Source organism: Spermophilus citellus (assembly GCF_964194105.1).
Source record: "Spermophilus citellus genome assembly, chromosome: 4".
NCBI lineage: Eukaryota > Metazoa > Chordata > Mammalia > Rodentia > Sciuridae > Spermophilus > Spermophilus citellus.
In genome coordinates this window covers 29,944,163-29,971,070 of record NC_138185.1, presented here as the reverse complement: position 1 = coordinate 29,971,070, position 26,908 = coordinate 29,944,163, and the positions used below count along the sequence as shown (strand labels likewise).

The window sequence follows — 26,908 nt, the reverse complement described above, 5'->3', positions numbered from 1 at the left end:
GAAATCCAGTGGTAGCCGATAAGGATTGAAAGGGGGGTCAAAAGCCCCAAATTTTAGTATAAATGATAGAGCAAATGAACAGGGATTCAGCAGCCGAAACAAGGATGCACTCGAGCTGGAGAGCCTGATGAGGACCTGACATCCCTTCACTTGTCATCCTTCCTGAGCCTCTGCATGATCCTCACCGCTCTCAAACTCTACAGCCTCTTCTGGACCTTGCTGAGAGCAGCAACTCCTCCCTACGACCCCCTCCTCAACCGGTGGTCCACTCCCCGCCAGGAAAAGCCTGCCTTGGTTCCCGACCTGATCACTGCAGTCTGAGTGAGTGTGCATCTGCTGGACGTGAAGCCTAAGGCTTAAGACTTTTGAACTTAGGATGCAGAGGTAATGTCTGTCGTCAGCCTGTCATGATTAAGTGTGTTTGCAGTGCTTAGAATTAATCTAGAATTGTTTGCTGTGAATTGATTATGTCTATTGCAGTGCCTAGCCATAAGGATTGTCATTTTCCTAATTAAGAACCTATAGAGTGAAATTGTATTGAGTAATTTGAGTGAATAAAGCATTGAAAGGGGCAGAAGCGTGTGGACATTGTTTATTTCTCCCCTCGACTGCAAACATCACAATTTTGCCCCCTCATGACATCCTTAATCTTTTAGCCTTGGTCATAAATATCCAGCAAGCCAATCTCACCAGTCTTAGAGTAAGAGTACTGGGCTTTAATTTCAATGTCTATAACCTTACAGTCATTTATCCCTTTTATTTAATTGGGGTTCTTATTAGTACTGGAAGTTAGCCTTATATCCTATCTGTCCTGTAGGTGTTGGCTTATTATCTCAAATTAATCCAGGTTGTGTGTTCTTGAAGCAGTACCTCTAAAAAAAAAAAAACAGGCAACAGCTATAGAGTTTAAAAGAAAAAGAAAAAGAAAATTAACAAGAGTAAAAAACATATTTAGTTTGTGTAATAGCTATCTTGAATTTTGGCTGAGTTATACATTATATCCTCTTTTGAAATAACTTTAAATGAGCTGAAGTCTAGCCATTTTAACAAGTAGTGAGGTGAGAGGCAGAGCCTTTTCTCAGGTAAGGTGGGACTTTTGACAAATTTAGGTAAAGTGTTCTAGTTCTGAAGCTGTTGTATTATTTCTTAAATATCAGTTTACAAAGTTTGCATATATTGTTTCCTCAGTCTATATGAATGTTAGTTAACACAATATAACATTACATTTAAAACACGAATCAAAGAAAGGCTGACAGAACTTTTAACTTTCCTTTTATGTGGAAAATTGGCAAAATTCTTTCCTGTTTTACAATATTAATCTTTAAACTGATCAGGTCCTCATTATCTGTTAGAATCACACTTACATTTCTACCCCAATGTAAAAAATTACATAAAATTTAGGTTCAGTTACAGAACATTAAATGATATAAATAAATCCCCAATAAAATTTGTTATTCTTCTAAGTCTAAAATTACCATTACAGACAACTTTAGTTTGGAGAAAAGCAGCTTGATAAAAATGTTCTTTTAAATCTCCTGCTTTAAAGACTTGTATACCTTGAAGATATGAACACATTTAGTATGCTATACTGATGTGGGTTTTTTGTTTTGTTTTGTTTTAATCTTGAACTGACATTTTATTATTATTATTATTATTTTATTTAGTTATTTATTTATTGTACTGGGGATTGAGCCTAAGGGCACTCAACCACTGAGCCACATCCCCAGCCCTTTTTATATTTTTATTTAGAGACAGGGTCTCACTGAGCTGCTTATCCTCCTGCCTCAGCCTCCTGAGCCACTGGGATCACAGGCATGCACTACCGCCCCAACATTGATGTTTTTATATTAACCAAGTTTAGCTTTTAAAGGAACATTTGGACTCTGTAATGTACTATAATACTAAAAAATAATGGTTGTTCCTGTGTAACCAGTATTGTATAGATCCTAATTCCTTTAAGACTAGTTGCTTTAAAGAATAAAACTTAACAGACACAATGTTAAGAGTAAATTAATGTTTTAAGAAATCCTGTCAGTTTAACATGTAGATTACACTTGGTTTTATATCAGCAAATTAGTATTTGACCTTAGGGAAGAAACTTGAATAGCTTTAACTGATGTTCTACATACATATAACCAACTTGGTTACACACAAACTTGTTGAAATTTGCCTTTTACTCCCACAGACCTTCTTATCATTTACTTAGACACTCTCGTTGCTTATTTCATAAAGACTTTCTTATCCAGAAACATTTTTTCTTCCTTCTACTAAATATATTTCCATACCTAGAACCTTCAAATTTCTCTTTCCTATCTGTTGACCCCTATTTTTATTTATTCTGAAATAACCCTTATGAAATTTCTGAATTTAGACAAATTACTCCATATTAATAAGAACAAATACATTATTATTTACAGACACTAATTGGAACACAGTTGAAACTTTTGGACCCTTTGTACATAGAATCACATCTGTTTGTTTAACAATTCATGAAAACACAAACAATGTTCAAGTATATCACCCCATTCAATTCAAGAAGTTAAGAGTACTTGATGTTATATTTAACAGTGCTTTTTTTTTTTTTTTTTTTTTTTTTTGGTGCTGGGGATTGAACCCAGGGCCTTGGGCATGCAAGGTAAGCACTCGACCAACTGAGCTAACCCCAACCCCTAACAGCATCTTAACTTTGCAAATTATTCAGCTGTCTCTAACAAATACATTTACGATTAATCCCACATACGTCAAATATAATTCATTTGTTAACTGTAAGAACCAAGGTGTCAGACGAATGTATTAAACAGCATTCACCTCTTTTTTTTGTTGAAGAAAAATCCTAGAAACAATGGATTTATATATTAATATTTTATTAGTTGTCTGATCACCTAGAAAAACCTGAGAGTTAATAACTTTAAGTATATACTTTATTCTCATTTGTTTACCCAATTTAAATTGAACCTTCTAAATCACATGAATTAAAGGTATTTGGATCCATACTTTTGAAACTTTAATTTATGAGCTCATTCATCTATATGACAATTTTGATACACAAACACATGTAGACAGGCCAATATACAGGTGCATGTAGAAACAGAACAAAGAAACAAAGGCCTTATAGCTTTTTAAAACCTATTAGGTCAAGAGCTAACCTTTGCAAATTGAACTCTGAACAGAGCAGAGTGTATAAAACCTTTATAGTTGGATAAAATAGGTCTGGTCAGAAAAACACACAAACCTAGGTGCGCTGGATCAAAATGGGCTAAAAAAAATAGAGAATTAAAAAAAAACAAAAAACAAGAATCTTAGGGGGAAAAATGACAAGGCCGTTAATTATTTCAGAAGCAGCATGAAAGAGCGAGAAGAGAGAGAGAGGGATAGAAAAAGAGTGAGTGAGTGAGAGAGAGAGAGAGAGAGAGAGAGAGAGAGAGAGAGCAAGCCCTGAAATCATTTTTCTCCCTATGCCGCAGCCAGGGAGAAGTTAAAATGACATTTTTTCCCTTCAATCTGGATTGGCCTCCTACCTCCTAAGAACCCTGCCTTTTATGTTCCAGTGCAATCGCCAGGGCTCTTTAACCCTTTTTTCTCTGATTGGTAATCAGGCCAGCTTAGATGCAGAAAACTATCAAACACTATCTCCCATACCTTTGAGGATGAGGCTGCTAGGTCACACCACTGAGACACGCCACTCACTGTTGAGCTGGTTAGGTTATTTTTCTCTCTCAGTGACAAACAGGTTAAATTTTTGCTACATAGGTAAGCTGAGGGTAGGGGCTTGAAATAAGCCTCCTTTTTACATAATGTCAGGTTAGGACCTCACTCAGAATGGAGAATACTAATTAACTTTTTGATAATTATTTTAATTTAAGGAGGAAACTTACCAGCTAGTTGAGCCCTTAAAATCTCTTCAGAAGGGGAATATTTGCCTGCTGCTTGGCCATTCATCAATCTCTGTAATCTAAGGCTCCTCAGATGTATTATTAGGGGACTTGGGAAGCTGGCTGCACTGAGGGGAGAGGTGTTTTTTCCTGGGGACAGTCCACCTTCCAGTGTCCCCATTGCCCCACATTTGGGATATGGCTTGGTGAGAAGCCTTGGGTTACGACAAATTTTTGCCCAAGGTCCAGTCCACCCACATCAGAAATGGGGCCCAAAGGTATATTAGAGGGTCTGGTGGGGCCGCGAGCAGCAATGGCTGTTTTAGGGCGATGGATGGCAGAGGCTAGGAGCTGATGTTTAGTTTTAAGATGGTTTTCTTTCTCCTGTTTGGCCTCATCTTCCCTATTGTTAAAGGTCTTGAAAGCAGGATCTAGAAATTGATTCTGGGAAGCCTTGGCGCCCTTCTCTGTTTTTTTACGGGTATCAGGTGCAGACCCGCTGATAAATTGCATAGGGAGAAAGAGAGTATCAGCAGCAGTATGAAAGTCTAGCGTGGTATATTTGGTAATTGAGTGAAGGAAAAAGAAAGGTTGAAGGTATGGAACCTCAAACCACCTGCCAATCTGTATTAAATATTTTTGCAAAGCCCGGAGAATTTCTTTATCAAGAGTTTTGTACTTGGGCCATGGGCACTGATTATCTAATTTGTACTGTGGTCAAATCTGAGTGCTGAGTCTAATGAGGTGTCCAATTTTGAGGTCAGTTTGGGAGTAGAGGGTCATAAAATTGATAAAGAGACAGCCCAAGAGGTTGTCTCTGGGAACTGACCCAATAACTCCCATATTTGGAGAGGCTGGACAGAAGTGACAACTGAAAGCAAAGCGTCCTCTGAACTCTTATGTCAGAGGTGTGCCAGTCACCAGACTGGACTTCTCCCACTGGGGACTGGGGAAATATCTTTATACCAATCTCACTGGTAGGGGACCCCCTGGGACCTAGTTAGCTAAAGGGTGGGTACCTATCTGCTGGAGACCAGCTGGACTGACTCTTACCTCTCTGGAGAATTTAAAAGCTGGTGTTGGATGAAGGAACAAAATGGAAAAGAGATCTCTGATCCCTGAGGTTTGCTGGGTGTGTAAGGGAAGGGAAGATTGGGGAGGGGAGGAAGTAGAAACAGGACACCTTCAATGCCAATAAAGGATTTGATACAAATCTTGCATTGTTCTTGTGGCATAAAGCCACAAAAATCTAGCAGGTGGTCGATATTTGGTACCCCTGAGGGCTGTCGGGACCAGATTTGAGACATAAGACCTTCGTGCAGCACCAGAGAGTGGCCCTGGCCAGCTGCCTTAAGCCCTCCTCTTTCCCAAGCACCAAATTTCTCCCGCACAAAAGCTGGCAGTTGCTTAGCTAAAGTGGACTGCAAAGGGCATGAAGGGCCTATGTTTTACAGAGTTGGGGGGACACAGTCAGTTTGGGGATTCAGCTGTAGCTCCTATGAGCCATGGCTTGGAGGTCCCCCTGACTTTCAGAAAGCCATGGAAGTGCCAGATGTTTAGTAGTCACTTTCAAGGCCTCATTAGTTGGTTAACTTTGACTGTGGGGGAAGGGAATGGGTTTTGGGGGTACAGGGAAGAACAAAATATTACCTTTCTCCCATTTCCCGATCAGGGAACCAAAATGTTAGCTCCAAAAGGAACGAGCTGGGTGCAAACTTCATGGATCAGCACAGCCTTTGTTCATCAATAAAGTCGTGCCTATGATGGACCCACTTTCCTAATGGAAAATAAGTCACTGGCCAAAGGGGGAGTCTGTTATAGGTTACACTGAGAAGTGACTTGATTAATTAGCGTGTCAATTTGGGCACCCAGGAATTTGAGATCTGTTTTTACTGGGCAAGATGGAGGGTCGGGGAACAGCGATCAGTATCTAGAAAGGATTTATTAGAGACTGTCATTCTAGGCTTGATGGATATCTCCTCCCCAGGGCTTGTCTTGTCCCTGGGAAAGAATGTATTGGGAAAGGATCAGTGTTATCAATGTGTTGCCTTCTTCCTCACGCCCTCTTCCCAGGTCACAGTATTATGGGGGTTGTCATTTTTCATATCTAACACCCTGGAATTTATTCTTCATGTCCTTCACAGGACAGTGGTAGAACACTCCAGGGTTCTCTCCCCAGTTACATACCACACACAACCATCACTGGGAAGAGCATTTGCCTAACATGCACAAAACTTATGTTCAATCCCTGACATCACAAAAAGAGAAGAAGGAAAGAAGGAAAGAACAAAGGGGAGGGAGGAAAGAAAGAGAGAGTGAGAGAGAAAGAAAGAGATAAATCAACCAGGTGCAGTTGCCCAGGCCAGTAATCCCAGTGATTTGGAAGGCTGAGGCAGGAAGATCACAAGTTCAAGGACAATCTCAGCAACCTAGCAAGGCCCTAAATAACTTAGTAAGACCCTGTCTCAAAAATAAAAAAGTTAAAAAAAAAAATCGAGGGCTGGGATGTAGCTGAGTGGCAAAGCGCTCCTGGGGCTGGGGGGTGGGGTGCGGGGGAGAAGAAACTCACTGAGAAAGTAATTAAAAGTAATCAGTATAGGATTTTGTTGTTGTTGTTTTACAATATTGATGATTGAACCCAAGAGTGCTCTACCACTGATCTATATCCCCACATCCCCAGCCCCTTTTTATTTTGAGACACAATCTAGCTAAATTGCTGAGCCTGGCCTTGAGCCTGCGCAGTCCTCCTCAGAGTCACTGAGATTACAGGCCTGCATCACCAGGGTGCCTGGTTTATGTTTTTTTTAAATGTAGGCAAGGAGGTCAGAATTTACACATAAAAGCAGGGTTTGAGGTGAGCCATGGGAATTTAAGAAGCCCACTTATTAAAACCAGAGGGATCTAATCAAAGAAACCTTTCTGTAGGGGTTGAGCTTTAAAAAGCCAGCCTTGAAGAAAAAAAGAGAACCTTGGTTGGTGTAGCAGCTGCACCACAGCTGGGAGCAGAGCCCCAGGGCCATGGACTCCCTCACACAGGCAGGCACCTCTGACCCCAGAGATGGATGGGGAGCTGGAGGAAGTATGAATGTGCCTCCCATCTGTGCTGCATGGCAGCTCCCTCAAAGCCCATGCCCTTCCCTCTGAGAGACTGAATATGCAATGGAAAATGACTGACTATATATGATAAAGGAATTTGGATGTGAATAAAACTCTTGTAGCAAGCAGCCTGGGAAGCCCCAGAAGCCAAACTTCCATCTGTGCAGCAATGAGCTCAGAACAGTGAAAACTTGGCCAGTGAGCTGGGCACAGTGGCACACACTTGTAATCCAAGCAATTTGAGAGCTGAGGCAAAAGGATCGCAAGCAAATTTAAAACCAGCTTCAGCAACTTAGATCCTGCGTCAACATAAAAAAAAAGAAAAAGAAAAAGAATGTGGATATAGCTCAGTATGAAGTGCCCCTGGGTTCAATGCCCAGTATGGGGGTGGGGTGGAGAATTTAGCTAATGATCACGGTTCCTTCCCAACCTCCAACCACCTCTCCACCTCTTACAGCTCAAGACCAACCAGAAAAGCCATATATGTTCCCTAACCAATGATTAGATGCCACACTCTTCTAGTTAGCCCTCCTCTGCGGACCCCATGCCAACATCATCCAATCACAGCACACCTGAACCTTCCCTTTTTCCTACTATGGAGTTTCGCATCGGTGCCTGCCTTAGAGTCCTTGCCAAATGCAAATTATGATGGCTGACTGCCTCTCAAGCTCTGATTAAATGGCTTTTAGTCCTCATTTGGATGATCTTTGTTTATTTTCTTTTCTTTTTTTTTAAGAGAGAGGGGGAGAGAGAGGGGGGGAGGGAGAGAATTATTCTTAATATTTATTTTTCAGTTTTCAGTGGACACAACATCTTTATTTTATTTTTATGTGGTGCTGAGGATCAAACCCAGCGCCCCGCGCATGCCAGGCGAGCGCATTACCACTTGAGCCACATCCCCATCCCCAATTTTCACATCTCCCACAGGGTACTGGACACAAACTAAAAATACTCATGAAATCAACACGTGGATCAGGAGGTAGACCAACACCCCAGAATGTTTCTTCCCAGCTACATACCTACCAGAGTTCATCTTTCTCCTGATTTTTAACATCATAAATCAGCTTTGTTTATTTAAGATAAATAAAATTTGCTTTTTGGTGTATACTAACTCCGGCTCAGCATCAGGTCCGGGAGATTCATCCATGTTCTATGTTGCAATGTCCTCATTTATATAATAGTATTCTACTGTGTGACTTTATTATAACTTATCCATTTTCCTGAGGATAGACAATTTGGGTTTTTCTCATTTTGGAGATATTATGGACAGTGTGATCAGTGTGATGGTTAGAAGTTTTTTTGTTTTGTTTTGTTTTGGGTGGAGGGGGGTGCTAGGGATTGAATCCAGAGGCTCTTTGCCACTGAGCCACATCCCCAGTCCTTTGTTTTTTGAGATGAGTTGCTTAGGACATCACTAAATTGCTGAGACTGGCCTTGAACTTGCCATCCTCTTGCATCAGCCTCCTAAGTCACTGGCATTACAGGCGAGCGTTGCCTTGCTCAGCAATTTCGAGATGTTTTGAACTATATGGGAGAATGTGCAGAGGTTATATGCAAATACTGCACAAGGGACTTGAGCATCTGAGAAGCATTCTTGCACACATCTTTGTGGACATGCACTCTTGTTTCTGTTGTGAACACACCCAGGAGTGGAATTGCTGGGTCACAGGTTTAGGCCTATATTAGGCTCTAGTAGACAACTGCCAGTTTTCCAGTAAGGTAACACCAACTGGCTTAGTTCATGCAAGCTGCTATAACAAGATGCCTTTTATTAGGTAATTTAGAAATCATTGAAATTTCCATTTTGGAGACTGGGAAGTACAAGATCAAGGCACCAACAAATTCAGTGTCTAATAAAGGTCCAGCCTCAGCTTCAAAGATATGGTTGCTGCTTTCTCATATGGACTTCTGTCCTCACATGGTGGAAGGAACAGAGGGCTCTCAAGCCTTTCTCTCTCTCTTTTTCCAGTACTGGGTATTGAACCCAGGAGTGCTCTACCCTGAGCAATATCCCCAGCACTTTGTATTTTGAAATGGGGTCTCACCAAGTTGATGAAGCTGGCCTCGAATTTGTGATCCTCCTGCCTCAACCTCCCAAGTTGCTGGGATTACATGTGTTCACCACCATACCAGCTCCCTCGGTCCTCTAAGGGGCATGAACCCCATTCCTGAAGGTGGAGCCCTCATGACCTAATCACTTCCCAAAGGACTCACCTCCTAATACCATCACCTTGGGGTTAGGTTCATTTTTGCAGGGACATATACCTTCAGGCCATAACACCAACCTACATTCCTCCAACATATTCATATTTTCATGAACATTTAATGTTATCTCTCATACTGTTTCTCACTCCGCTCCAAATTTAGTTATAATTCTCAGTAGTCAAAAACAGATCAAAACAATACTTGTCCTTCCCCCTCACTGGCCCCTGCCATGCTCCAGAAAAACTCCACTGAACCGTTCACTACTGGGTTGGAGACAGTGGGGGTAGGAGAGGACTTTTAGGGAGAGGTCTTTATTATCTGTCATCAAGACCTATTATAATGCTTAGCTCACAGTGGGTACAAAATAAATATTTGCTGTAAAATTATATGAAAGAATGACATGGAAGCCTATTTTCCTGTATCACACATTATGAACATCCCCAACCACTCAAAGGCACCCTCAGAGGCCTTGGACCTGGCACAAGTGACTCTTAAACGATGTCTGCTAAATCAAACTGGCTTCATGAAGACTAACATTCTAGTTTTCTTATGGCACCAGCCTCACCTCACCCAGCCCCAGGGCTTTGAGCCTGGGCACACACAAAATGATTATAATCGTATCATTAGGACACCCCTGAGATTATTTTAATTATAGACCGAGTGTTATTATACTATTATAGTAGGTGGCAGATTTTGGCATACTGGGCAGTGATGTGATGGTGTAATGATCTCATTTTAAATGGTTTACTTTGTTCCAGATATCAGGTCAGTTGAAGTTCATAGACGTAAGAAGCATCTAGCTCTGGGGCCTAGGGGTCATTGTCCCTCTTGTCCTTCTTCCCTCCCAGTCTTGTAAACCAGCTATAAATTGGGTCCATAATGGTGTCTCTTTCCTAGGGTCATTGTGAGGATTAAATGAACTAATATATGTGTAGCTCTTGGCACAGTGTCTAGCATGCAATTAAAGTCAGACATTAGTGGCGACCTTTATTATTATTTGTTGTTAGCAGCAGCCAAGTGAAGAATGTTCACAGTGACCACACCCAGAACCCCCTGTGGACCTCTTAGGCCTGAGCTAAAAGAAAAAAAACTAAGAAAGCAAGGAGCATGTGACTATCCTCTGTGGAGCGGTATCAATCCCAGCACAAACGCTTCAGACCAAAGACCCCTCATCTCCCTTCCCTCGGGGAAGTGGGTCTTGGCCTTTAGGCGCATGACAGTGCACCCATGGCAAGTGTGGAACCTCAAGGCCCAAGGACTTGGAATTTGAACATTGCCTAGCATGAGAACTTCTGCCGGCTGGAAGGGCTGTGCCATGGGGTATATGTCTCATGTGTTGTCACTTCTCTGAGACAGGAGCAATAGCAGGCACCTCCAAGGAGCTTGACAATGGAAGGACGCTTGCAGCCCCCTCCTCCTAAGATGGAGTCCAGTGCTGCTCATGCTTTGAACTGGTTCAAGAAGGATGTCACCTACAGAGGCTAACAGACCACAATGTGGATGCTTCATTGTTACGTAATGCTGCCCTGGGAGAAAACAGATGATCTTATAATCCTTCCAGCTTATGTCTTTCCCTTGGCTTTCTGAACCCTTCAAACTCTTATACAAAGAACCTGTACTCAAAAAAGCGGGGCAACCGGGTGCATTGGTGCATGGCTGTAATTGCAGCAATTTGGGAGGAGGAAGCAGGAGGATGGCAAATTCAAAGCCAGCCTAAGCAACTTAGACCCTGAAATAAAAAATAAAAAGGACTGGGGATGTAGCTCAGTGGTAAAATGCCCCTGGAATCAATGCCCCCCCCATGCCAAAGAAAAGAGGAAGGAAGGGGGCAACAGGCAGGGATGAACAAGATGGCCAAGATATTAAAGCCAGGAGATGGGCACATACTGGTTTGTTATTCTAGTCTCTCTACTTTTGCATTTGTCTGAAAGCTGGCCATAATAAATGTTTTCTAAAAGAAGGTATTAATATAATGTTTTGAACAACCAACAATAAAATAAAAAAAAAAGAAGGTATTAATAATCTGAGACCTGGCAGGGTGAAGGGCATCACCCTCATCCTTGACTAAGAAGCTCCCTAAACCTGAGGGTGGCCATCAAGAGAAGTGAAGGAGTGGCACTGTTCTGGCTTTGTTAGGTCAAAGCAAAGTCCAAGGGTACTTCCCTGAAAGACAGAAACCACAACAGTCCCAGGGCTTTGAGGAAATGCTTCGGCCAGGGAAAGAAGGTGGACAGGTGTTCTGCTGCAGGTGGGTCTGCCCCTGGGCACTTAGGAGGGCATTGGTTTCTCCAGGACTACCCAGCCTTGACCTCAACGGTCCCCTAGTCCCGTCTGCGAGTGGAGGTCCTTTCTCCCTTCCTTGTGTTCCAGCCTCTACCTTGTCTGGGCCATGGCTGTGAAGGTGAACTTCCTAGTTCACACTTCTTTGTAAACCTTCCTGCAGCTGAAAGTCACAACCCAGAACAGGATTCTTGAGACTGGACTCTAATTCCCATTTCTGCCTGAAGGTGGCATTTAAGTCTTCAGGTTGATAATAGCTGAGACGGGGATAGTGTTAAGTGCAGGCCAAATCAGGGATTTGAGGCGGTATAATCTGAAAAGTGCTGGGAGGGCCCTGAACACTTCCCACACACCTGACCCAATATATTGCCAACAGTGACTGGTTACTGTGGTTGAAATTGTACCAGCTGACTGGGCACAGTGGTGCACCTGTAATCCCAGTGGCTCAGGAGGCCAAAGCAGGTGGATATCAAGTTCAAAGCCAGCTTCAGCAATTTAACAGGCCCTAAGCAATTTAGGGAGACCCTGTCTCAAAATAAAAAAATAAAATAAAAAGAGCTGAGGATGTGGCTCAGTGGTTAAGCACCCCTGAGTTCAATCTCTGGCACCACCACCAACTAAAAGAAATCCCCCAGTTGAGTGATTCTCTGGGACTACGTGTTGCCTTCTTCAGCCAGTTTTTTTTTTTTTCTTTTCAGGGGGTGCTGGAGATTGAACCCAGAGGTGCTTCACTACTGAACTATATTCCCTTTTTATGTCTCCTTTTATGCCCTTTTTAATTCTTTAAAAAGATGGGGCCTTGCTAAGTTATTTAGGTTCTCGATATTGCTGAGGCTGGCCTTGAACATTTGGTCCTCCTGTACTGCTGGGATTACAGGCATGGGCCACTCCACCCAGTGAGATTTTTTTTTTTTCCCCAAAGTACTCTGGGAGGCTAGCACATTAAAACTAGGACCTGTGCACAAACTGGCTGGCTGGCACCTGGGGGTACAGGTGGGGGATACAGTGGCCGGTTAAGACCAAGGGATTGATAAGTACTGATATAGATTGCTTGGGGACAGACCACACCTAGATTCAAGTTAGAGGCTGTTGGGTTTAGAGTGGGGGCTGAAATTCAGAAGTAGAGGTCATTAGGTTGCGGAAGTTCCCTAGGGTGGTGTAGGGTAAAGCTGCCTTGGGCTTTACATAACAAGCCCCACCCCTGATGTCTCCAAGGGCTCTAGTTCTTGCCCCTTGAAGAGCCCAGAAATGGAGAAGGCTCCTGTGTCTACCATTTGTCCAGCAAAGGCCACCTGAAAAGAACCCAAGAGGATTCCCCCCCAGTGCACCTCAATGTGTGAAGAGTATAGCTATCTTCCCACCCAGGGAGGTGGTGGAACACACCTGGCCGCTGGAGATGAGGAGAACAGCTGCTCACTGGATGGACCTCCCTCCCCAACAACTCGCAAATGTACTAGATGAAGTTAAGAGGCAGATATAAGGAAGGAGAAGGTAGCAGGGTCTGGGTTTACCTCTAAAAGTATAGCCAAGTGCTCTACTCACTGCCCATTTATTAGCAATAATAACATATATCCAGTCCCTAGGAAATGCCAGGATTCAGTCTAAGATTTACATAGATAAACTAATTTAATCCCCAGGACAACACTAGAATATACATGTATATATGTACGTGTGTGTGTGTGTGTGTGTGTGTGTGTGTGTGTGTACATTTCACTCCCATTTAACAGGTGAGAAAAGTGAGGCACACAGAGGTTAATATCTTGCCTGGGATTAAAGAGCTAGTGAGATGATGAGCAGGATGCAGCCGAGCCTGCCCTCACTGCACAGCGCACCCTTGTTGCTGTGCACTCTGCCTCTTAAGCCCTCAGCTCTACCTGGTTAGACAGGAGGATGCCGCATCCTGTATGTCATGTCCATGAAGGATGAGCTAGAGGCTCACTGTCCATGTGGGGAAACCAGACCAGAGAGTCTGAACATCTGCCAAAGTCACACAGCCCAGAAAGGGAAGAGCTGAAATCTAAACCTGGCTTGAATTCTGCCCACTAGGCAGGTCCCTTCCCCAACCCATGTAGGAAGCCAAAGAGAATGGAGGACAGGAGGTGGAGGTAAGGGGACTGGAGAAAGGCTCCAAGGGTCTTCCTCCTGTCTAGTGGCTGCTTCTGGATTCCCTGGGTCCACTGGAACTGGACCTTCTTCCAGGGTGGCCTGGCCAATGGAGGGGGACTAGAGAGCCAGGGAACCCAAAGCAGCTGGCTCCCTGAACACTAGGCACCTTGCTGCTGTCAGGATGCTGAGCTGCTGGGCGGGGAACAAGGTCTTGTGGGAATCCCCCACCCAGCACACCTGTTTTGGCCTCAGGGGACCTGGGCAGAATGAGGGACACGTCCTGATCTTCAGGCTTGGGCAAAGGGAGACAAAGCCTGGTGGAGGGGACCTCCTTAGGAGCACACAGGGAGACTACCAGGTAGGCAACGTCTGAAGCACTGGGGGCCGCTTAGAGCCAGAAAGCCAAGGATGGTGAGGGACAAGCAGAGGACAAGAGCTAGGACAGAAAACGCTGTCCTCACAACTCACTCCTCCATCAGGCCCATAGTTCTCGAGGTCCCCTGCTTGACCTGGCCCCTGCCAGCCTGGGGAAAGGGCACCGTGGGAATGCAGCAGATGCATGGTGCAGTGGGCAATGGAGGTTTCATTGCAGTGGGCGCCGCCGGTACAGCACCACCAGGAACACCGCCAGGAGCGCGGTGGCTGCGGCAGTCCCCAGCCACCATAGAGCCCCTGGTGCTGTTGAGCATATCATCTCCTCCTCTTCCTCCTCCTGGGGCTCTGAGGCCTCAGGTCGTTCAGGGATGCCATCCAGAAGGTCAGCACTGGGACCCTCAGCCACATGGATAGCAAAGGACATGTACTCATTTTCCTCTGGGCCTTGGCTGGACTCCAGGACCACAGAATTGCTGATAGCGAGATCTTCAGAACAGCCAGAAAATGGCTGGCTGTCGACCTTCGATACCAGGGTACCAGGCTTGCTCAGCTCGGCCTCAGAGCGCAAGTTCCCAGAGCTGCTACCCCTCCAAGGAGAACTGCCTTCAATGGTGACTGTGGTTGCTGGAGTCCCTGGGGTCTCCTGGGAAAGAAAGGAAAGTGCTAGAAGGGGATGGGTATGGGAGGGAGATAAGCCAGACAAAGTGGGTGGCCCTGTTCTCGAGTCAGGGCATGAACTAGTAGCCTAAGCCCAAATTTCTCAGTTCCCTCCTATATCTTGGCTTGCAAGACAGCATCGCTTGGAGACCCGACCATTGGTGGGGAAGAGGGCAGAAGGGGAAGAAGGCACCAAGGCTTTGTAGTATCATTTCATTGACGGCCTCATTGCAGCCCTCTCCCAACTCACTGGTCTGCCTGTGAGCTCACTCCAGGGAAGCCCTTGACAGCAAGCCCCTGTTGCTGAGGCCTTAGGATCACAGGGCAGCTACAGTGTCCTGGAGCCTCAGGAACTTGATTCCTCGAGGCAGACTGCAGCAGTAGGGTTAGATGCAAGGCTTTGGAGAGGGCAGCTACGGGGGCTAATGGGTCAGAGCAGCTGCTCCAGGCTGGCTGGCCAGGAATTACTGTTTGGAAAGCCTGGTCACACGGGCAGGCCAGACATACTGGTGGTGAAGGGCAAGGCATGAAGGCAAGTGGGCCACCATGCTCCACCCCTCACTGCTTCCTCATCGACAGATCAGTGTTGCTAAGCTTAACTGGAGGCTGAGTCCCAATGAGTTAAAGCACATGACCAGTAGGGTGGCCCCATGCCTGACCCTCTTGGGGCAATGATACTTAGGGGCTTTCATGACAGTCATTCCTCCTAGAGGATAAGGCAGGTTGCCAGCTTGTCCCCACAGCTTTAAAGAGAGGTCATGGACTTGCCCAGGTTAGAGACAGGATGGAGACTGGGAAGGGTCCAAGGACAGGGCCCAGAGGGAAAGGGCCTGAGGCACTGCTAAGAGGGGCCAGGACTCACCTTGGCTTTGCTCCCGTTGGAGGGCATCGTGTTGGTAGGCACCTTGGTGGGAATCATGGTAGCGGTAGGCACTTTGGATGGCATGGCGCTAGCACGTGTTGAGTTGATGGGCAACTTGGATGGTGCTGGGTTGGAGGGCGCTTTAGGGGGCATTGCACCAGGGGGCTTCGTGCTGGTAGGCAACTTGGAGGGCCCCAAGCTGACAAGGGCCGAGTTGGCAGGCACTTTGGAGGGCAGTAAGCTGGTAGTTGTTGAATCAGCAGGTACCTCTGCATCACTAGAGCAGATGGCAGTCTTATTATGGTCACCAATCTCTTCTACAGAAGCCAAGGCAATGGAGGAGGGACCAGCAGATGCAGGAGCTGACACTGCAGGTCCAGGCAAATGGCTTTTCCTGGGGGTGGAACGGGCCAGGGGCTGGAAGGAGACAGTCGGAGACACAGGCCCACGGGCTGATGTGGAGCTGCAAACTGCACCTGCAGGTGGCAAAAGTAGAAGCATAAACCCAAAGGACCGTCACCCTCAGGGATGGGGAAAGGTCCTTGTGTCTCAAATCACATTAGCCCTATTGCAACATGCCTCCCAATCACCTGTGCATGGAGAAGACTCTACAGTCCCTTTGGTCATCGCTCTCAGACCTGAGACTCAACTGTTGCCTGCAGTTCTTGACCTACATCCCCAAGTCTGTCCTATCACAAGACCGATGTCATCCTTCCCACTAACTGCATCCAGGAGCTTAAAGATCATTATTGACTATTCTTTCTGCTTCTGTTTCTCCCACCCAGAACACCTTCCTGTCCTGTTTCTGCCTTTTTCTCTCTCTAGCTAGTGGAATCCTAGATGTTCCCCTCACTGCTGTCCCCCACACTCTCCAGCAGGAGCAACACTGGATCAGGGCAAGGGACAGCAGGGTGGTTCAAGCAGAATTGCTCACACCAGTCAAGTGGTACCAGAGGCTGGCCAGTTCCCAGGAGTAAGGCAAAGCCACCCTAGGAAGAGGACCTGACACAGGGTGACAGCCCATAGAGGCAGTGTCATCAGGAACTCTGAGGATGCACACACCAGACCCCAAGGTTGACAAAGGTCAGAAGTGATGCCTGAAACTCCACATCATGTATAACCACAAGAATGGGATCCCAAGCTGGGCATGGTGGGACATGCTTGTAATCCCAGCAGCTCAGGAGGCTGAAACAGGAGGATCACGAGTTCAAAGCCAGCCTCAGCAATGACGAGGTGCTAAGCAACTCAGTGAGACCCTGTCTCTAAATAAAATACAGAATAGGTCTGGGGATGTGGCTTAGGGGTTGAGTGCCTCTGAGTTCAATTCCTAGTATGGGAAGAAAAAAAAAAGAATGGGGATCCCAATTAGAATAAGTTACGCTCCATGCATGTATGTCAAAATACACTTTACTGTCATATATATCTAAAAACCCCCAAATTCTAAAAAAGAAGTGATGTCTCATGTCCCCTCCCCTAAATGCAGTACCACAGACTCTCGTGGGACCTGTGTCCATCAATACACTGAAATCAGATGCCTTTGCCTTCATGATTCATAGAAGCATCTCCTAAAAGGCATTCCATGACAAAATAACACTGTAAAGTGCAAACAGGTGCTCAGGACTATTTGGGGGTGACAAGAGTGGAGGGTACAAGATGGTTTCTCCTAACTTTTAAATATCCCTGTGCCTTGTGGCTGTTCCAGGGTACTGAGGGCAGGCCAGGCACAAGTGTCATTTGGAATACAGTTTGAGAAGTAGTAGAAAGACATGCCAGGTCAGGGTGGTCAGCTACACAGCCTTGAGGGGGAGTACTGAGATCTGGTGTAGTGTCCAGGCACCTGGCTGATGATAGACATGCTTCCTCTGGGGGTTGAGATATTTTAGTGACTTTCTGGGAACTGGACACCCCTTTGTAGTAGGGCAGTACTGAAGGGCTCCTCTGACAATAGCCAATCCAGCTTTGTACTGTCTTTCCCCATCCTCCAGGTCCTGGCTAACCTGTAGGCCTCCCATCTAAGAATGGAGTCAATTTCTCATGAATCTGGGCTGTCCTTTATAACTTGCTTAGGCCCACAGAGTGAGGAAGGAAGGACACTGTGCCAGTTTGGAGTCTATGCTTCAAGAGCCCTTTCTTCTTTGCTTAGAGGTCTCAGTCCAGCTGCCATGGGAAAGGCCTGTATGCTAGAGGATATGAAACCCCATGGAAGGGAATAAAGGTGCCCCATCCAATAAGGCAGAAGCAGAATAAGTATATGTATGAGGGAGTTCAGGAGAGGAAATTCAGCCAAGACCAGAAGAACTGTTTAGCTGGGTCAGCTGTGTGCTAAATAAATGCTTGTATTTTAATCTACTTATAATAATGTTTTTTAAACTGTTTGTTACACAGCAAACACTAACTGATACACTCACTGAGGAACTGGTTTGGTACCTGGGGTGAATGCACTTTATTCCCACTTTGCTCCTGTTCAAGGAAGCCCAAGGGGCAACTCTAATCCTACCCTTCACTTGGGAGGTCAAACAGGCCCTCTAACATCATATCACATGCATACCTGCTATGTGGGTACCACCCAGTTCTCGATCCTGCTCCTGATGCCTGCTGGAAGTCGGAAGACTGAGGGCTGTTGGGTTAGAGGAGGGCTCCAAGGAGCCAGCAGGTCTCCTCAGGACTCCCCTGGAACTGGGTATCTGTGGGGCTGGCTCTGAACTCTGAGAGAGAGAGAAATGGCTGACAAGAGCTGGCAAAGAACAGCTGATGTTCCTGGAGCATCTCCTTTTTTTTTTTTTGGTGGTGGTAGTGGGGGTATTAGGGATTGAATCCAGGAGTGCTTTACCACTGAACTACATCCCAGCCCTTTTTATTTTTTATTTTGAGACAGGGTCTTGCTAAGTTGCTATGGGCCTTGCTAAGTTGCTTAGGTTGGCCTCAAACTTGCAATCTTCCTGCCTCAGCCTCCTGAGTCACTAGTATTATAGGCATTCGCCATTGTCCCCAGCTAAGGACAACTTCTAAAGGAGCTCTTTTCTTATTTCTGGTCATTGCCAGACCCTCTGTCCACAGATGATCTTACATCTGGGAACTGGACACCCCTTGTAGTGGACACCCGGAGAGTACTGACGGGCTCAAAGAAAATACCCCTGGGAACTGGGAGTATATCTCAGTGGTAGAGCACTTGCCTAGCATGCACGAGACCCTGGGTTCAGTCCTCAGAACTTTAAAACACACACACACACACACACACACACACACACACACTGTCCCATGGGGGTCCCTATCCATCTGTCTGGCCATGTGGAGGTCTCCACTGCACAAAGCACTTTCTTCAGGGGTTTCTGCACAAACCCTGTGGTTTCAGGTCCACAGTTTGGTATCTCCTGATACCCCCACAGCCCACTTATCATATCTCCATATAATTTGTCATCTTTTCTCCACACTTAACTTTACTGTGATAATTACAGTCCCTCCAGCCACCCGAGACCTCCAGTTCCCTCACCCTACTCCCCAGTCTGGCCACTCCCAGGTTCTTCCACCCAGCTCAACATCTCGCATGACCACGTGGTAAAGTGTGGCCTCCCAGCTGTTTGATGACAGTGCTGGGGGCTGCCTCAGACCTTGTCAGTAGTCTGGGAGCTGGGCTGAAGCAGATCCCCACTGAAGGAGCCTGGGGTCCTTAACAGAGATCAGGCATGACTTGTGGGAGGCAGGCGAAGACTTCCAAGAGGCTGGAGGTGGGGGCACAGAAGTGAGCAGACAAGAACATAAAAACAGGAAGCCTGGGGTGAACCCTGAGGACATACCTCTCCTGGGGACTTTGGTGGCTGTGTGTCCTGCACAGGCCTGGGGTAACTTGGATCTTCTCGGTAGCCATTGTAGGGGACGTGAGCCACAGCAGGTGCAGAGGGCCCTGGGACCTTGCCAGGAGCTGCCGGTGCTGCCTGAGGGGCTGGAGAACAGATTGGGTTCCCTGGAGAACAAAGATACAGTGATACCAAGAAGGAACCAGGGATTCTCCCTGTGACGGGCAAGGCCTGGGTGCTCTGGGGCCTCCTCCCTCCATAGCTCTAAAAGTTGACCTGATATGGGATGCACCCCATGGGTGACAAGCATCATGGGAATGGGGACAGGAGTGGGAGGGAGAGAAGAGTTGGGGAGAAGGAAGACATGAGTGGGGCAGGGATCCGCATGAGCACCCAGGCTACATCAGCGGTCACTCCTCCTACGTCCCCAGACTTTTTTTCTCTCAGGGCTGTTATACCTAATTGATCCCTGACACATCCTGCCCCAGATACTACCACAACCATTTGTATTCAGGGGAGATCACTACTAATCTCCACAAATGAAGACAGCAGTTAGGAAAGAAGGGAGAAAGAGGTGGGGGGAGAAAAGAAGCCAGGAGGGGCATGGTAATGTATGCCTGTAGTCCCAACAACTCAAGAGGTTGAGGCAGGAGGATCACGAGATTGAGGCCAGCCTCTACAATTTAGCAAGGCCCTCAGCAACTTGGCAAGACTCTGTTTCAAAATAAAAAAATAATAAGGGCTGGCAATGTAGCTCAGTGGTAAAACGTTCTTGGGTTCAATCCCCAGGGAAAGGAGAGAGGACGGAAGGAAGAGGGGAAGAAGATGAGTGTTCCAAAGCTATAAATCTGAGTGAGGATCTCTGGGATAGCCTCTAGTCTGAACTAGATGGGGCTGATTCAGTTTTTCTTCCTGTGTCAGATTCCATCCCACAAAATTCCCTCTGGGCACTCAAGCCAGCCAGGGACCTTAAGAGTAGTTAAGGAATAATCAGGCAACTTAAGGGAGGTGGAGAGAGGGTTGTGAAAGAATGGATGGGGGAATATGAGACAGAAGAGGAAACAAGGAGGCAAACACCACAGCCACAAAATTGAAAGAAGGCCCCCCGCACTGAGCACATGGGAGGTGCTGAGCCCCAGCTAAATACTCAGCAGGTACCGTCCTATGCTATTTATTGCAGCCCGATGTGGTAGACATTGCCATTAGCCCCATTTTGCAGAGGAGAAGGCTGAGGTTCAGGGAAATTAAGGAACTTGGTCAAAGGGACACAGATAATAAGTGACTCTGCCAGGATTTACACTCAAGTGTATATATTGCTCAGGGGTGATGGGGGCAGGGTGACCAGAAATGGCCAGGACAGGAGGCTCACCAGGAAGCAGTTTGCTCCGGTAAACATGAGCCACTTCCTCAGCAAGCTCAGCCTGCTCACAGGTCTTCAGTGCCTTGATTAAGAAATCTACCCAACCAGTCCGGCGCTGGAGGCGGTTGAAGAGTTCCCAGAGTGTGTCCTGGTTTCCCAGGCTTGAGTAGCAGGCCCGTAGTCGATCCTAGAAGACACAGTGCAGCCACCCTGCTCAAGCCAGGTGGCCCCAACTCTTTCTCCACCCACAGAGGAGCCACTGCAGAGGGGGCATCAAGAAAGCCACAAGAAGGAGTCAGCCATCTGAAATTGAGTCAGAGCTCAGAACAAGACCAAGACTGGAGCCCAGGAATGGAGTGAAGAAGAGAAATTACCAACAACAATAAAGGCAGCTAGCAGGAAACAGGCTGTGACAATGTCCTAGGCTCTCTGTTGTGGTTTTACATGAATTTTTATTTAATGCTATTATTATCCCTATACACTGATGAGGAAACTGAGGCATTAGCAGAAGCAAAGTAGCATCAATCCTATAGCAGTGGGACAGGAATCCAAACCCAGTTAATCTGAGGCAAAGCCTTGGGTTTAGACAGGCCCTAAAGCAAAGAAAAAGGCTTGGATGGATGCAGAAGGAAAGGTTATGTAGCAACAATAAGATGAAAAGAGGCAAAGAAGAGAAGGAAGGGGATCAAATAGGGGGAATGAGGGTTCTGGGGAGCCACTGCGGAGGGGGTATCTGGAAAGAAGACACCAGCTGCGTTTTTACACTAATTCAAATTCCCTTATAAAAACAAGCAACTAGCTGGACATGGTGGTGCACACCTGTAATTTCAACAGCTTGGGAGCTGAGGCAGGAAGATTGCAAGTTCAAGGCCAGCCTCAGCAACTTAGCAAAGCCCTATCTCAAAATAAAACATTTAAAAAAGGGCTGGGGATGTGGTCAATGGTTAAGTGTCCCTGGGCTCAATCCCTGGTCCAAAGGAAAAAACAAAAAACAAACAAACAAACAAAAAGAGCAACTAGAAGAAATGAAAACTCAGAGAAAACATTTACTACAAACTAGGTAACAAGATATGCCAACAAGCTCATCAATACAAATTGGGACAAAAACTCCAACTACCCCAGACCTGTGCTCTAATGGTACTTACACAGGAGGACACAGAGGAAGCAATGGTGCTCCTGAGACACTGGAGGACATGTCTTTTGGGTGCCAAAAGAGCCCACAGGCATCTACTAGGAGCACAGGGATACCATTTGAGAACAGCTAAAATTGTAAGGGATTCATTCATTTCATTAACTAGTTAGTTTAAGGGGTCTGCAGAAAGTCCTGGTGGGGCAGGACAGATCTGGCCCCTCTCAACTCTCAAAACTGAGCCAAGCACAGTGTCTCATGCCTAAAATCCCAGCAGCTTGGGAGGCTGAGGCAGGAGGATCTCTGCAACTAAATGAGACGCTGTCTCTAAATAAAAAATAAAAAGAGCTGGGGTAGGTGTGGCTCAGTGGTTAAGCATCCCTGGGTTCAATCCCTGATACCAAAAATAAAAAACAAAACAAAACAAAAACCCATCAGGGAAGAAAAGAGGATCTAAAAAATAATGGGCAAAGGGACCAGAGTCAGTGCCATATTTTTGAGCACTACACTAAAACAACACAAGAGGGAGCTCGGCAAGGTTAGAAAAGCCACCCTGAACCACGTTTCATCTAAAAGTTAAAAAGCAGAGAACACAAGAAGCAAGACAGAGGGGAACTAAGAAAAAGTAGTAGGCCCTGGCTTGGGTGAAAACCTGGCATGGGGCTGAGCTTAATTCCACAGCCCAGCCCCCAGCCCCAAGTCCAATTGTCACTTCCCTGCTCACCTGGTCACTGGCTGTCAGGCAAGGCAGAAAAGGCAGAATCTCCAGAACATTAACACAGCAAAACTTGCTGTGATGGAGGCGGATATACTTATAGGTCTCATCTTCAGCAAAGGCCATGGCAGCTCAGCTTCTAAAGAGATAGGGCTGCAGCCCGGGGAAGGGAGAATGGACTGAGAGAGGGGTAAAAAGACTGGAAGAAAAGGCATTGCACATGGCAACAGGGTTGGACAAATCATAATTCTTTCTCCATGTTTTTGAATTTTTGCTTTATTCCCTTTAATCTTTTATTTCTTAAAACATTCTATGTTAATATTGCCTAGTTCTCAGAGGCTCTCAAAGAATTGGTTTAAAATGAATTGATGGGCCAGGCACAGTGGCACATGCCTATAATCTCAGCGGCTCAGGAGGTGGAGGCAGGAAGATCACAAGTTCAAAGCCAGCTTCAGCAATTTAGCAAGGCACTAAGCAACTCAGTGCGACCCTGTCTCTATTAAAATACAAAATAGGGCTAGGGATGTGGTTCAGTGGTTGAGTGCCCCTGAGTTCAATCCCTGGTACCCAAAAACAAAAATTAAAAAAAAAAAAGAATTGATGACCAGAAAAAAATTAGATGCAGAAGACCCAGGACCCATTTCTTTTTTTCTTTTTTGAGGGAGATGGGAACAGGGATTGAACTCAGGGACACTTGGCCCTGAGCCACATCCCCAGCCCTATTTTGTATTTTACTTAACAACAGGGTCTCACTGAGTTGCATAGCGACTCGCCATTGCTGAGGCTGGCTCTGAATTCACGATCCTCCTGTCTTAGTTTCTGAAGCTGCTGTGATTACAGGCGTGTGCCACCACACCTGACTTCTAGGACCCATTTCTACCCTGCAGGTTATTCAGTGTTGAGAAGGGTCTGCAATGAGCCCCTAGCTGCTGTGACTAGGGGATATATATACCTGTTCCCCTCCCAACTCTTAGGCAGGATAGTAAGAGAGTCACCTACAAGTGCTGCCTCTTTGGGGTATACCAAAATAAAGAAAAAAACAAGTCCAATATAATAACAATAGGACTCCCCCTTCAGTGGCATGCTCCTGTAATCCATCCCAATTTGGAAGGCTAGGCAGTAGAATCACAAATTCAAGGCCAACCTGGACACCTTAGCAAGACCTAACACCCCCCCCCAACACACATACAAAAGGATCGTTTTACTATAAATATGAAGAAAATAAGTTACTAAGAAATTAAGGAGCTTTCTAGTCACTGGAAAAGCAAAGGAATGAGGTTTAGGATCAGGTTCTTCCCAGAACATGCCTGCAGACTCACCCTTAAAGCTTGTATATGTGTTCTTATGGCAGGAGATTGACTTACTGCCCTGAACAGTATGACCCAGGCAAGTTACCAGCCTTTTCCTTAAAATGGCTCAGGGAGTTTGTTTTGACAATACAATTGTTCAGCTCAGACATATAAGCTTAAAAGTTTAAAAATATTCCAAATACAAGTGATAGCTATGTACTTGCCACAATTTGCAAGTATAGGTGTGTTTGTTTGCTTGTTTCTTATTTGCCTCCCCATCAGGGAGTGCTGCAGGGGATAAGAGAGATAAGGTCTGTGCCATTATCCAATTTATATTCATTGGGGTGGGAGAGATAACAGATAGTAAACACAAAACTAAATGAGAATTCCAAAAAGCAATACAAATTGTAAAGAAAACAAAACAGAGCAATGAGACACATCCTGGAGAAGGTCATGCTCCTTGAACTGGGGTAATTAAGGAAGCCCTTCTCAGTTGGAGACATTTGAGTTGGGCTGTTCTCAGCTGTGAGAAGATTGGTGTTTCAGGCAGAGGGCACAGTAAGAGGAAGTCCTAGGATGGGAATGAGTTTGGCATGTTTGAAGAATAGAATGCAGGCCAGTGTGGTCAAGGTTCAGAAAGCTAGGGGGAGAGGTAAAGATCAAGGTCACAGAGGTTGGTAGGAGCCACTCATGTAGGAAAGGACTTTGGGTTTTATTTCGAGAAAAATAGAAAACTCCCTTAGAAGGTTCTAACAAGGAAAAGAGAGTTTTTGATTTACATCAAAGTCCTCTTTGGTGGTCATAAGGACTGTGGAAGGGCCACAATGGAAGCAGGAGACAAGTCTGGAGGCCACTCAGGGTGGGGTTCAGGGGGAGACATCATTGGACATGGCCAAGATGATAACCACAGAAGTGGCAAGGGGAAGTGGGATTCCTGGTGTTTGCGGATGAGGAAGGTGAAGGAAAGAGGAGAATCAAGCATGACTCCCTGGGCACTGGGTGGGAGAAAAGTGCCATTTACTAAGCTAGGGAAGCAATGGGAGAGCCTTAGTGAAGAGGGAACTCCAGAGGTCTGTTTTGAACATGTGAAGCTTAAGATGCTGTTTGAATATCAAAAGCACTGTCAAAGAGGTAAGGAAGCAGATAGAGGACGAAGTGGGTGTTCAGTGTGCATGATACCCACATGCACAGAGACAGTGTTGCATCATAGTCTGTACCTATCGCTGCTGCAGGTGCCAGGTCCTCACCACATAGGATGCAGGACAGCGATCCTATCTGGTGGTCTCGTAGCCCCAGGTTGCATGATTTGCTTTGTTGACCACCATGCTTCAGACTCCTGGTGGGACAATTGCTAGTGATGGGAAAGTCCAGAGAGCAGGAAGCTATGGGTCTTCTGATCTTTCAGGAGATGCACAAAGACAACTCTGTGGAGATTTATGGAACCCCTTCTCCTTACCTTCCCATGGCACCTAGGGGGGCACTAGGAGGGAGTCCCATGAGGCGCTCTTCCACAGCCCAGTCTCAAGCCTTAAGGTACAGATGGGGGAGATGGGGTGATGTGACCCCACCAAAAGGAATGGAAGCCCATGTTTGTTCACATTGATTGAGGGCTCACTAGAGATAGACATATCCTGAGATTTTTTCCACTTGATTTCTTGACAATCCCAGGAAAGAAGTGATACCATTTACACAGCTGGCCAGGGGTCCACACAAGAATTGAACCCTAGATGTGCTACCTCACTGCAGTTGGCTATGTACCTTACAGGGCACAAAGGCCCCTGGAGAAAGTGAGGGCCACACAGCCAGCCCTCTGCATCTATGCCTGCAGAGGGGCCAAGGTCGTCGAGGGGGCGGGATGGGGGTGGCCAGAGGAGATGCACATGGGAGGATGCAACATTAATCTCTTTCTCTTGGCAGAAGGGGAAATCTTTTGAGAGAGGGCTGCTCTCCTTGTCAGCCTCAATTCCCAGGTAACTGACTGTCCTACAAGATGTTTTTGAAGCTTCACAGCATCCATACAAAGAATGGCGTTCTTGCTTGGTTTCATGCTCACCCTTTCTCTGGCACTTCGATATCAGAGAAAGGGAGGAGGTAGCAGAGTGTTCCACACCCCGGAACAAAGTTTCCGACCCGACTGCCCTAGAGCCTCTGAGCGCGTAGTGGAAAGAAATATCCACCCTCCCATGGGACAGGCCTCGGAGCCTCGGATCGGATTCCTAGGCGGGACCCAGGTCCGCGGAGGGCAGGGAGGCAGTTCGGAGCAGATGCCACCAGCCAGAACTGTCAAGACCCAGGGACTGGCGGCAGCGGACTCCCGGGAGTTACTGCCACAGGTCGGCGCACCCAGGCCCAGTCTAGCCTGAGGGTCACCCTGGGCCTGCAGGCGGCGGGAGTAATTCAGCCCGTTTCCTTCCGGCCCCACCTTTTCCCCAGAGCCTGAGCAGACGCCCTGAGCCACCTACCCACTCTCTCCGGGTGCTGGAGGTGGCGCGAGGAGCCCTCGGGGTCCCGAAACGCAAGTGCTTGGCACTTGCGGTTCCCGGAGTTCCGCGCCCCGGGCCCTGCGCGCCCCGGCGGTCTCCGAGACCCACTTGGCTCCTGCCGCAGCAGCCCACCTCCCAGAAGGGCATCGATGCATGCAGAGCCCAGAGGACCCAGCGCCCGGGACGGCGATCTTACCTAGGGCAGTCACGACCCAGCGACCAGCTGACCACTGTCTCCAGCAAGGAACCCTCCCCACAGGGAAGGGGCGGGGCGGGGCTCGGCCCGTGCGTCCATTGGCTAGGCAGGGGGCGGGGCTTCGTGGCCACCGATGGTGACTCCGCGGCAGGGGCGGGCACTTGGCCTTGGCGAGTAGGCCTGGAAGCGCTCCGAAGGGCGTTGGGTATGCACCTAGCTTCCTGCAGGGGGCGCAGAAGAGCAGATTGTTTTCTTCCCTTATTTGTCTTGAGCCACTTCCAGGGGGAACTCCAGGTTCAGGCCAGAAGCCTGGAGGGCTGTTCGCCTCCGAGTCCTTGGCAGGATTGGAACCCAATCCCCGCACTCCTCAGGTGAAGCAACCCCTCCTCCAGCTAGGTGCTCTGAGGAGAGAGGGTCTTCGTGTCGCTCACTCCAGCGTCTCCCGGGCCTGGCACACATTTCATGTTCAATAAACGTTGAGTGACAAGT

At 46.8% G+C, this 26,908-nt stretch overlaps 1 protein-coding gene and 1 long non-coding RNA gene across 7 annotated transcripts; one reads left to right on the top strand and one right to left on the bottom strand.

Annotated features, from left to right (window-relative positions):
- The first annotated feature begins 860 nt into the window (after nucleotides 1-860).
- LOC308647204 lies at nucleotides 861-14,023 on the top strand. The gene is made up of 2 exons (XR_014021607.1): nucleotides 861-11,134; nucleotides 11,186-14,023. It is a non-coding gene; the product is annotated as an uncharacterized lncRNA (long non-coding RNA).
- Nucleotides 12,987-26,511, bottom strand: MAVS (mitochondrial antiviral signaling protein). 6 transcript variants are annotated; one of them, XM_081291210.1, is made up of 7 exons: nucleotides 26,420-26,511; nucleotides 22,461-22,604; nucleotides 20,617-20,794; nucleotides 19,248-19,414; nucleotides 18,002-18,158; nucleotides 15,454-15,929; nucleotides 12,987-14,577 (listed from the first exon to the last, which is right to left on the bottom strand). In XM_081291210.1, the coding sequence occupies exons 2-7, from the start codon at nucleotides 22,575-22,577 to the stop codon at nucleotides 14,143-14,145; spliced, it is 1,530 nt and encodes a 509-aa protein (XP_081147336.1). In that variant the 5' UTR covers nucleotides 22,578-22,604; nucleotides 26,420-26,511; the 3' UTR covers nucleotides 12,987-14,142. The 6 variants fall into 6 exon arrangements, with proteins under 6 accessions (XP_081147336.1, XP_081147335.1, XP_081147337.1 ...); XM_081291209.1 differs by lacking the exon at nucleotides 26,420-26,511 and adding an exon at nucleotides 26,203-26,341; XM_081291211.1 differs by lacking the exon at nucleotides 26,420-26,511 and adding an exon at nucleotides 24,958-25,209.
- Between the last annotated feature and the right edge of the window lie 397 nt (nucleotides 26,512-26,908).

Coding starts and splice junctions, on each gene's coding strand:
- MAVS (XM_081291207.1), bottom strand. CDS start 26,370: ATGCCCTTCTGGGAGGTGGGCTGCTGCGGCAGGAGCCAAGTGGGTCTC. Junction 20,795..26,202: donor CCAGCACCCGGAGAGAGTGG/GTAGGTGGCTCA, acceptor TGTGTCTTCTAG/GATCGACTACGGGCCTGCTA. Junction 18,159..19,247: donor CACCAAAGTCCCCAGGAGAG/GTATGTCCTCAG, acceptor TCTCTCTCTCAG/AGTTCAGAGCCAGCCCCACA.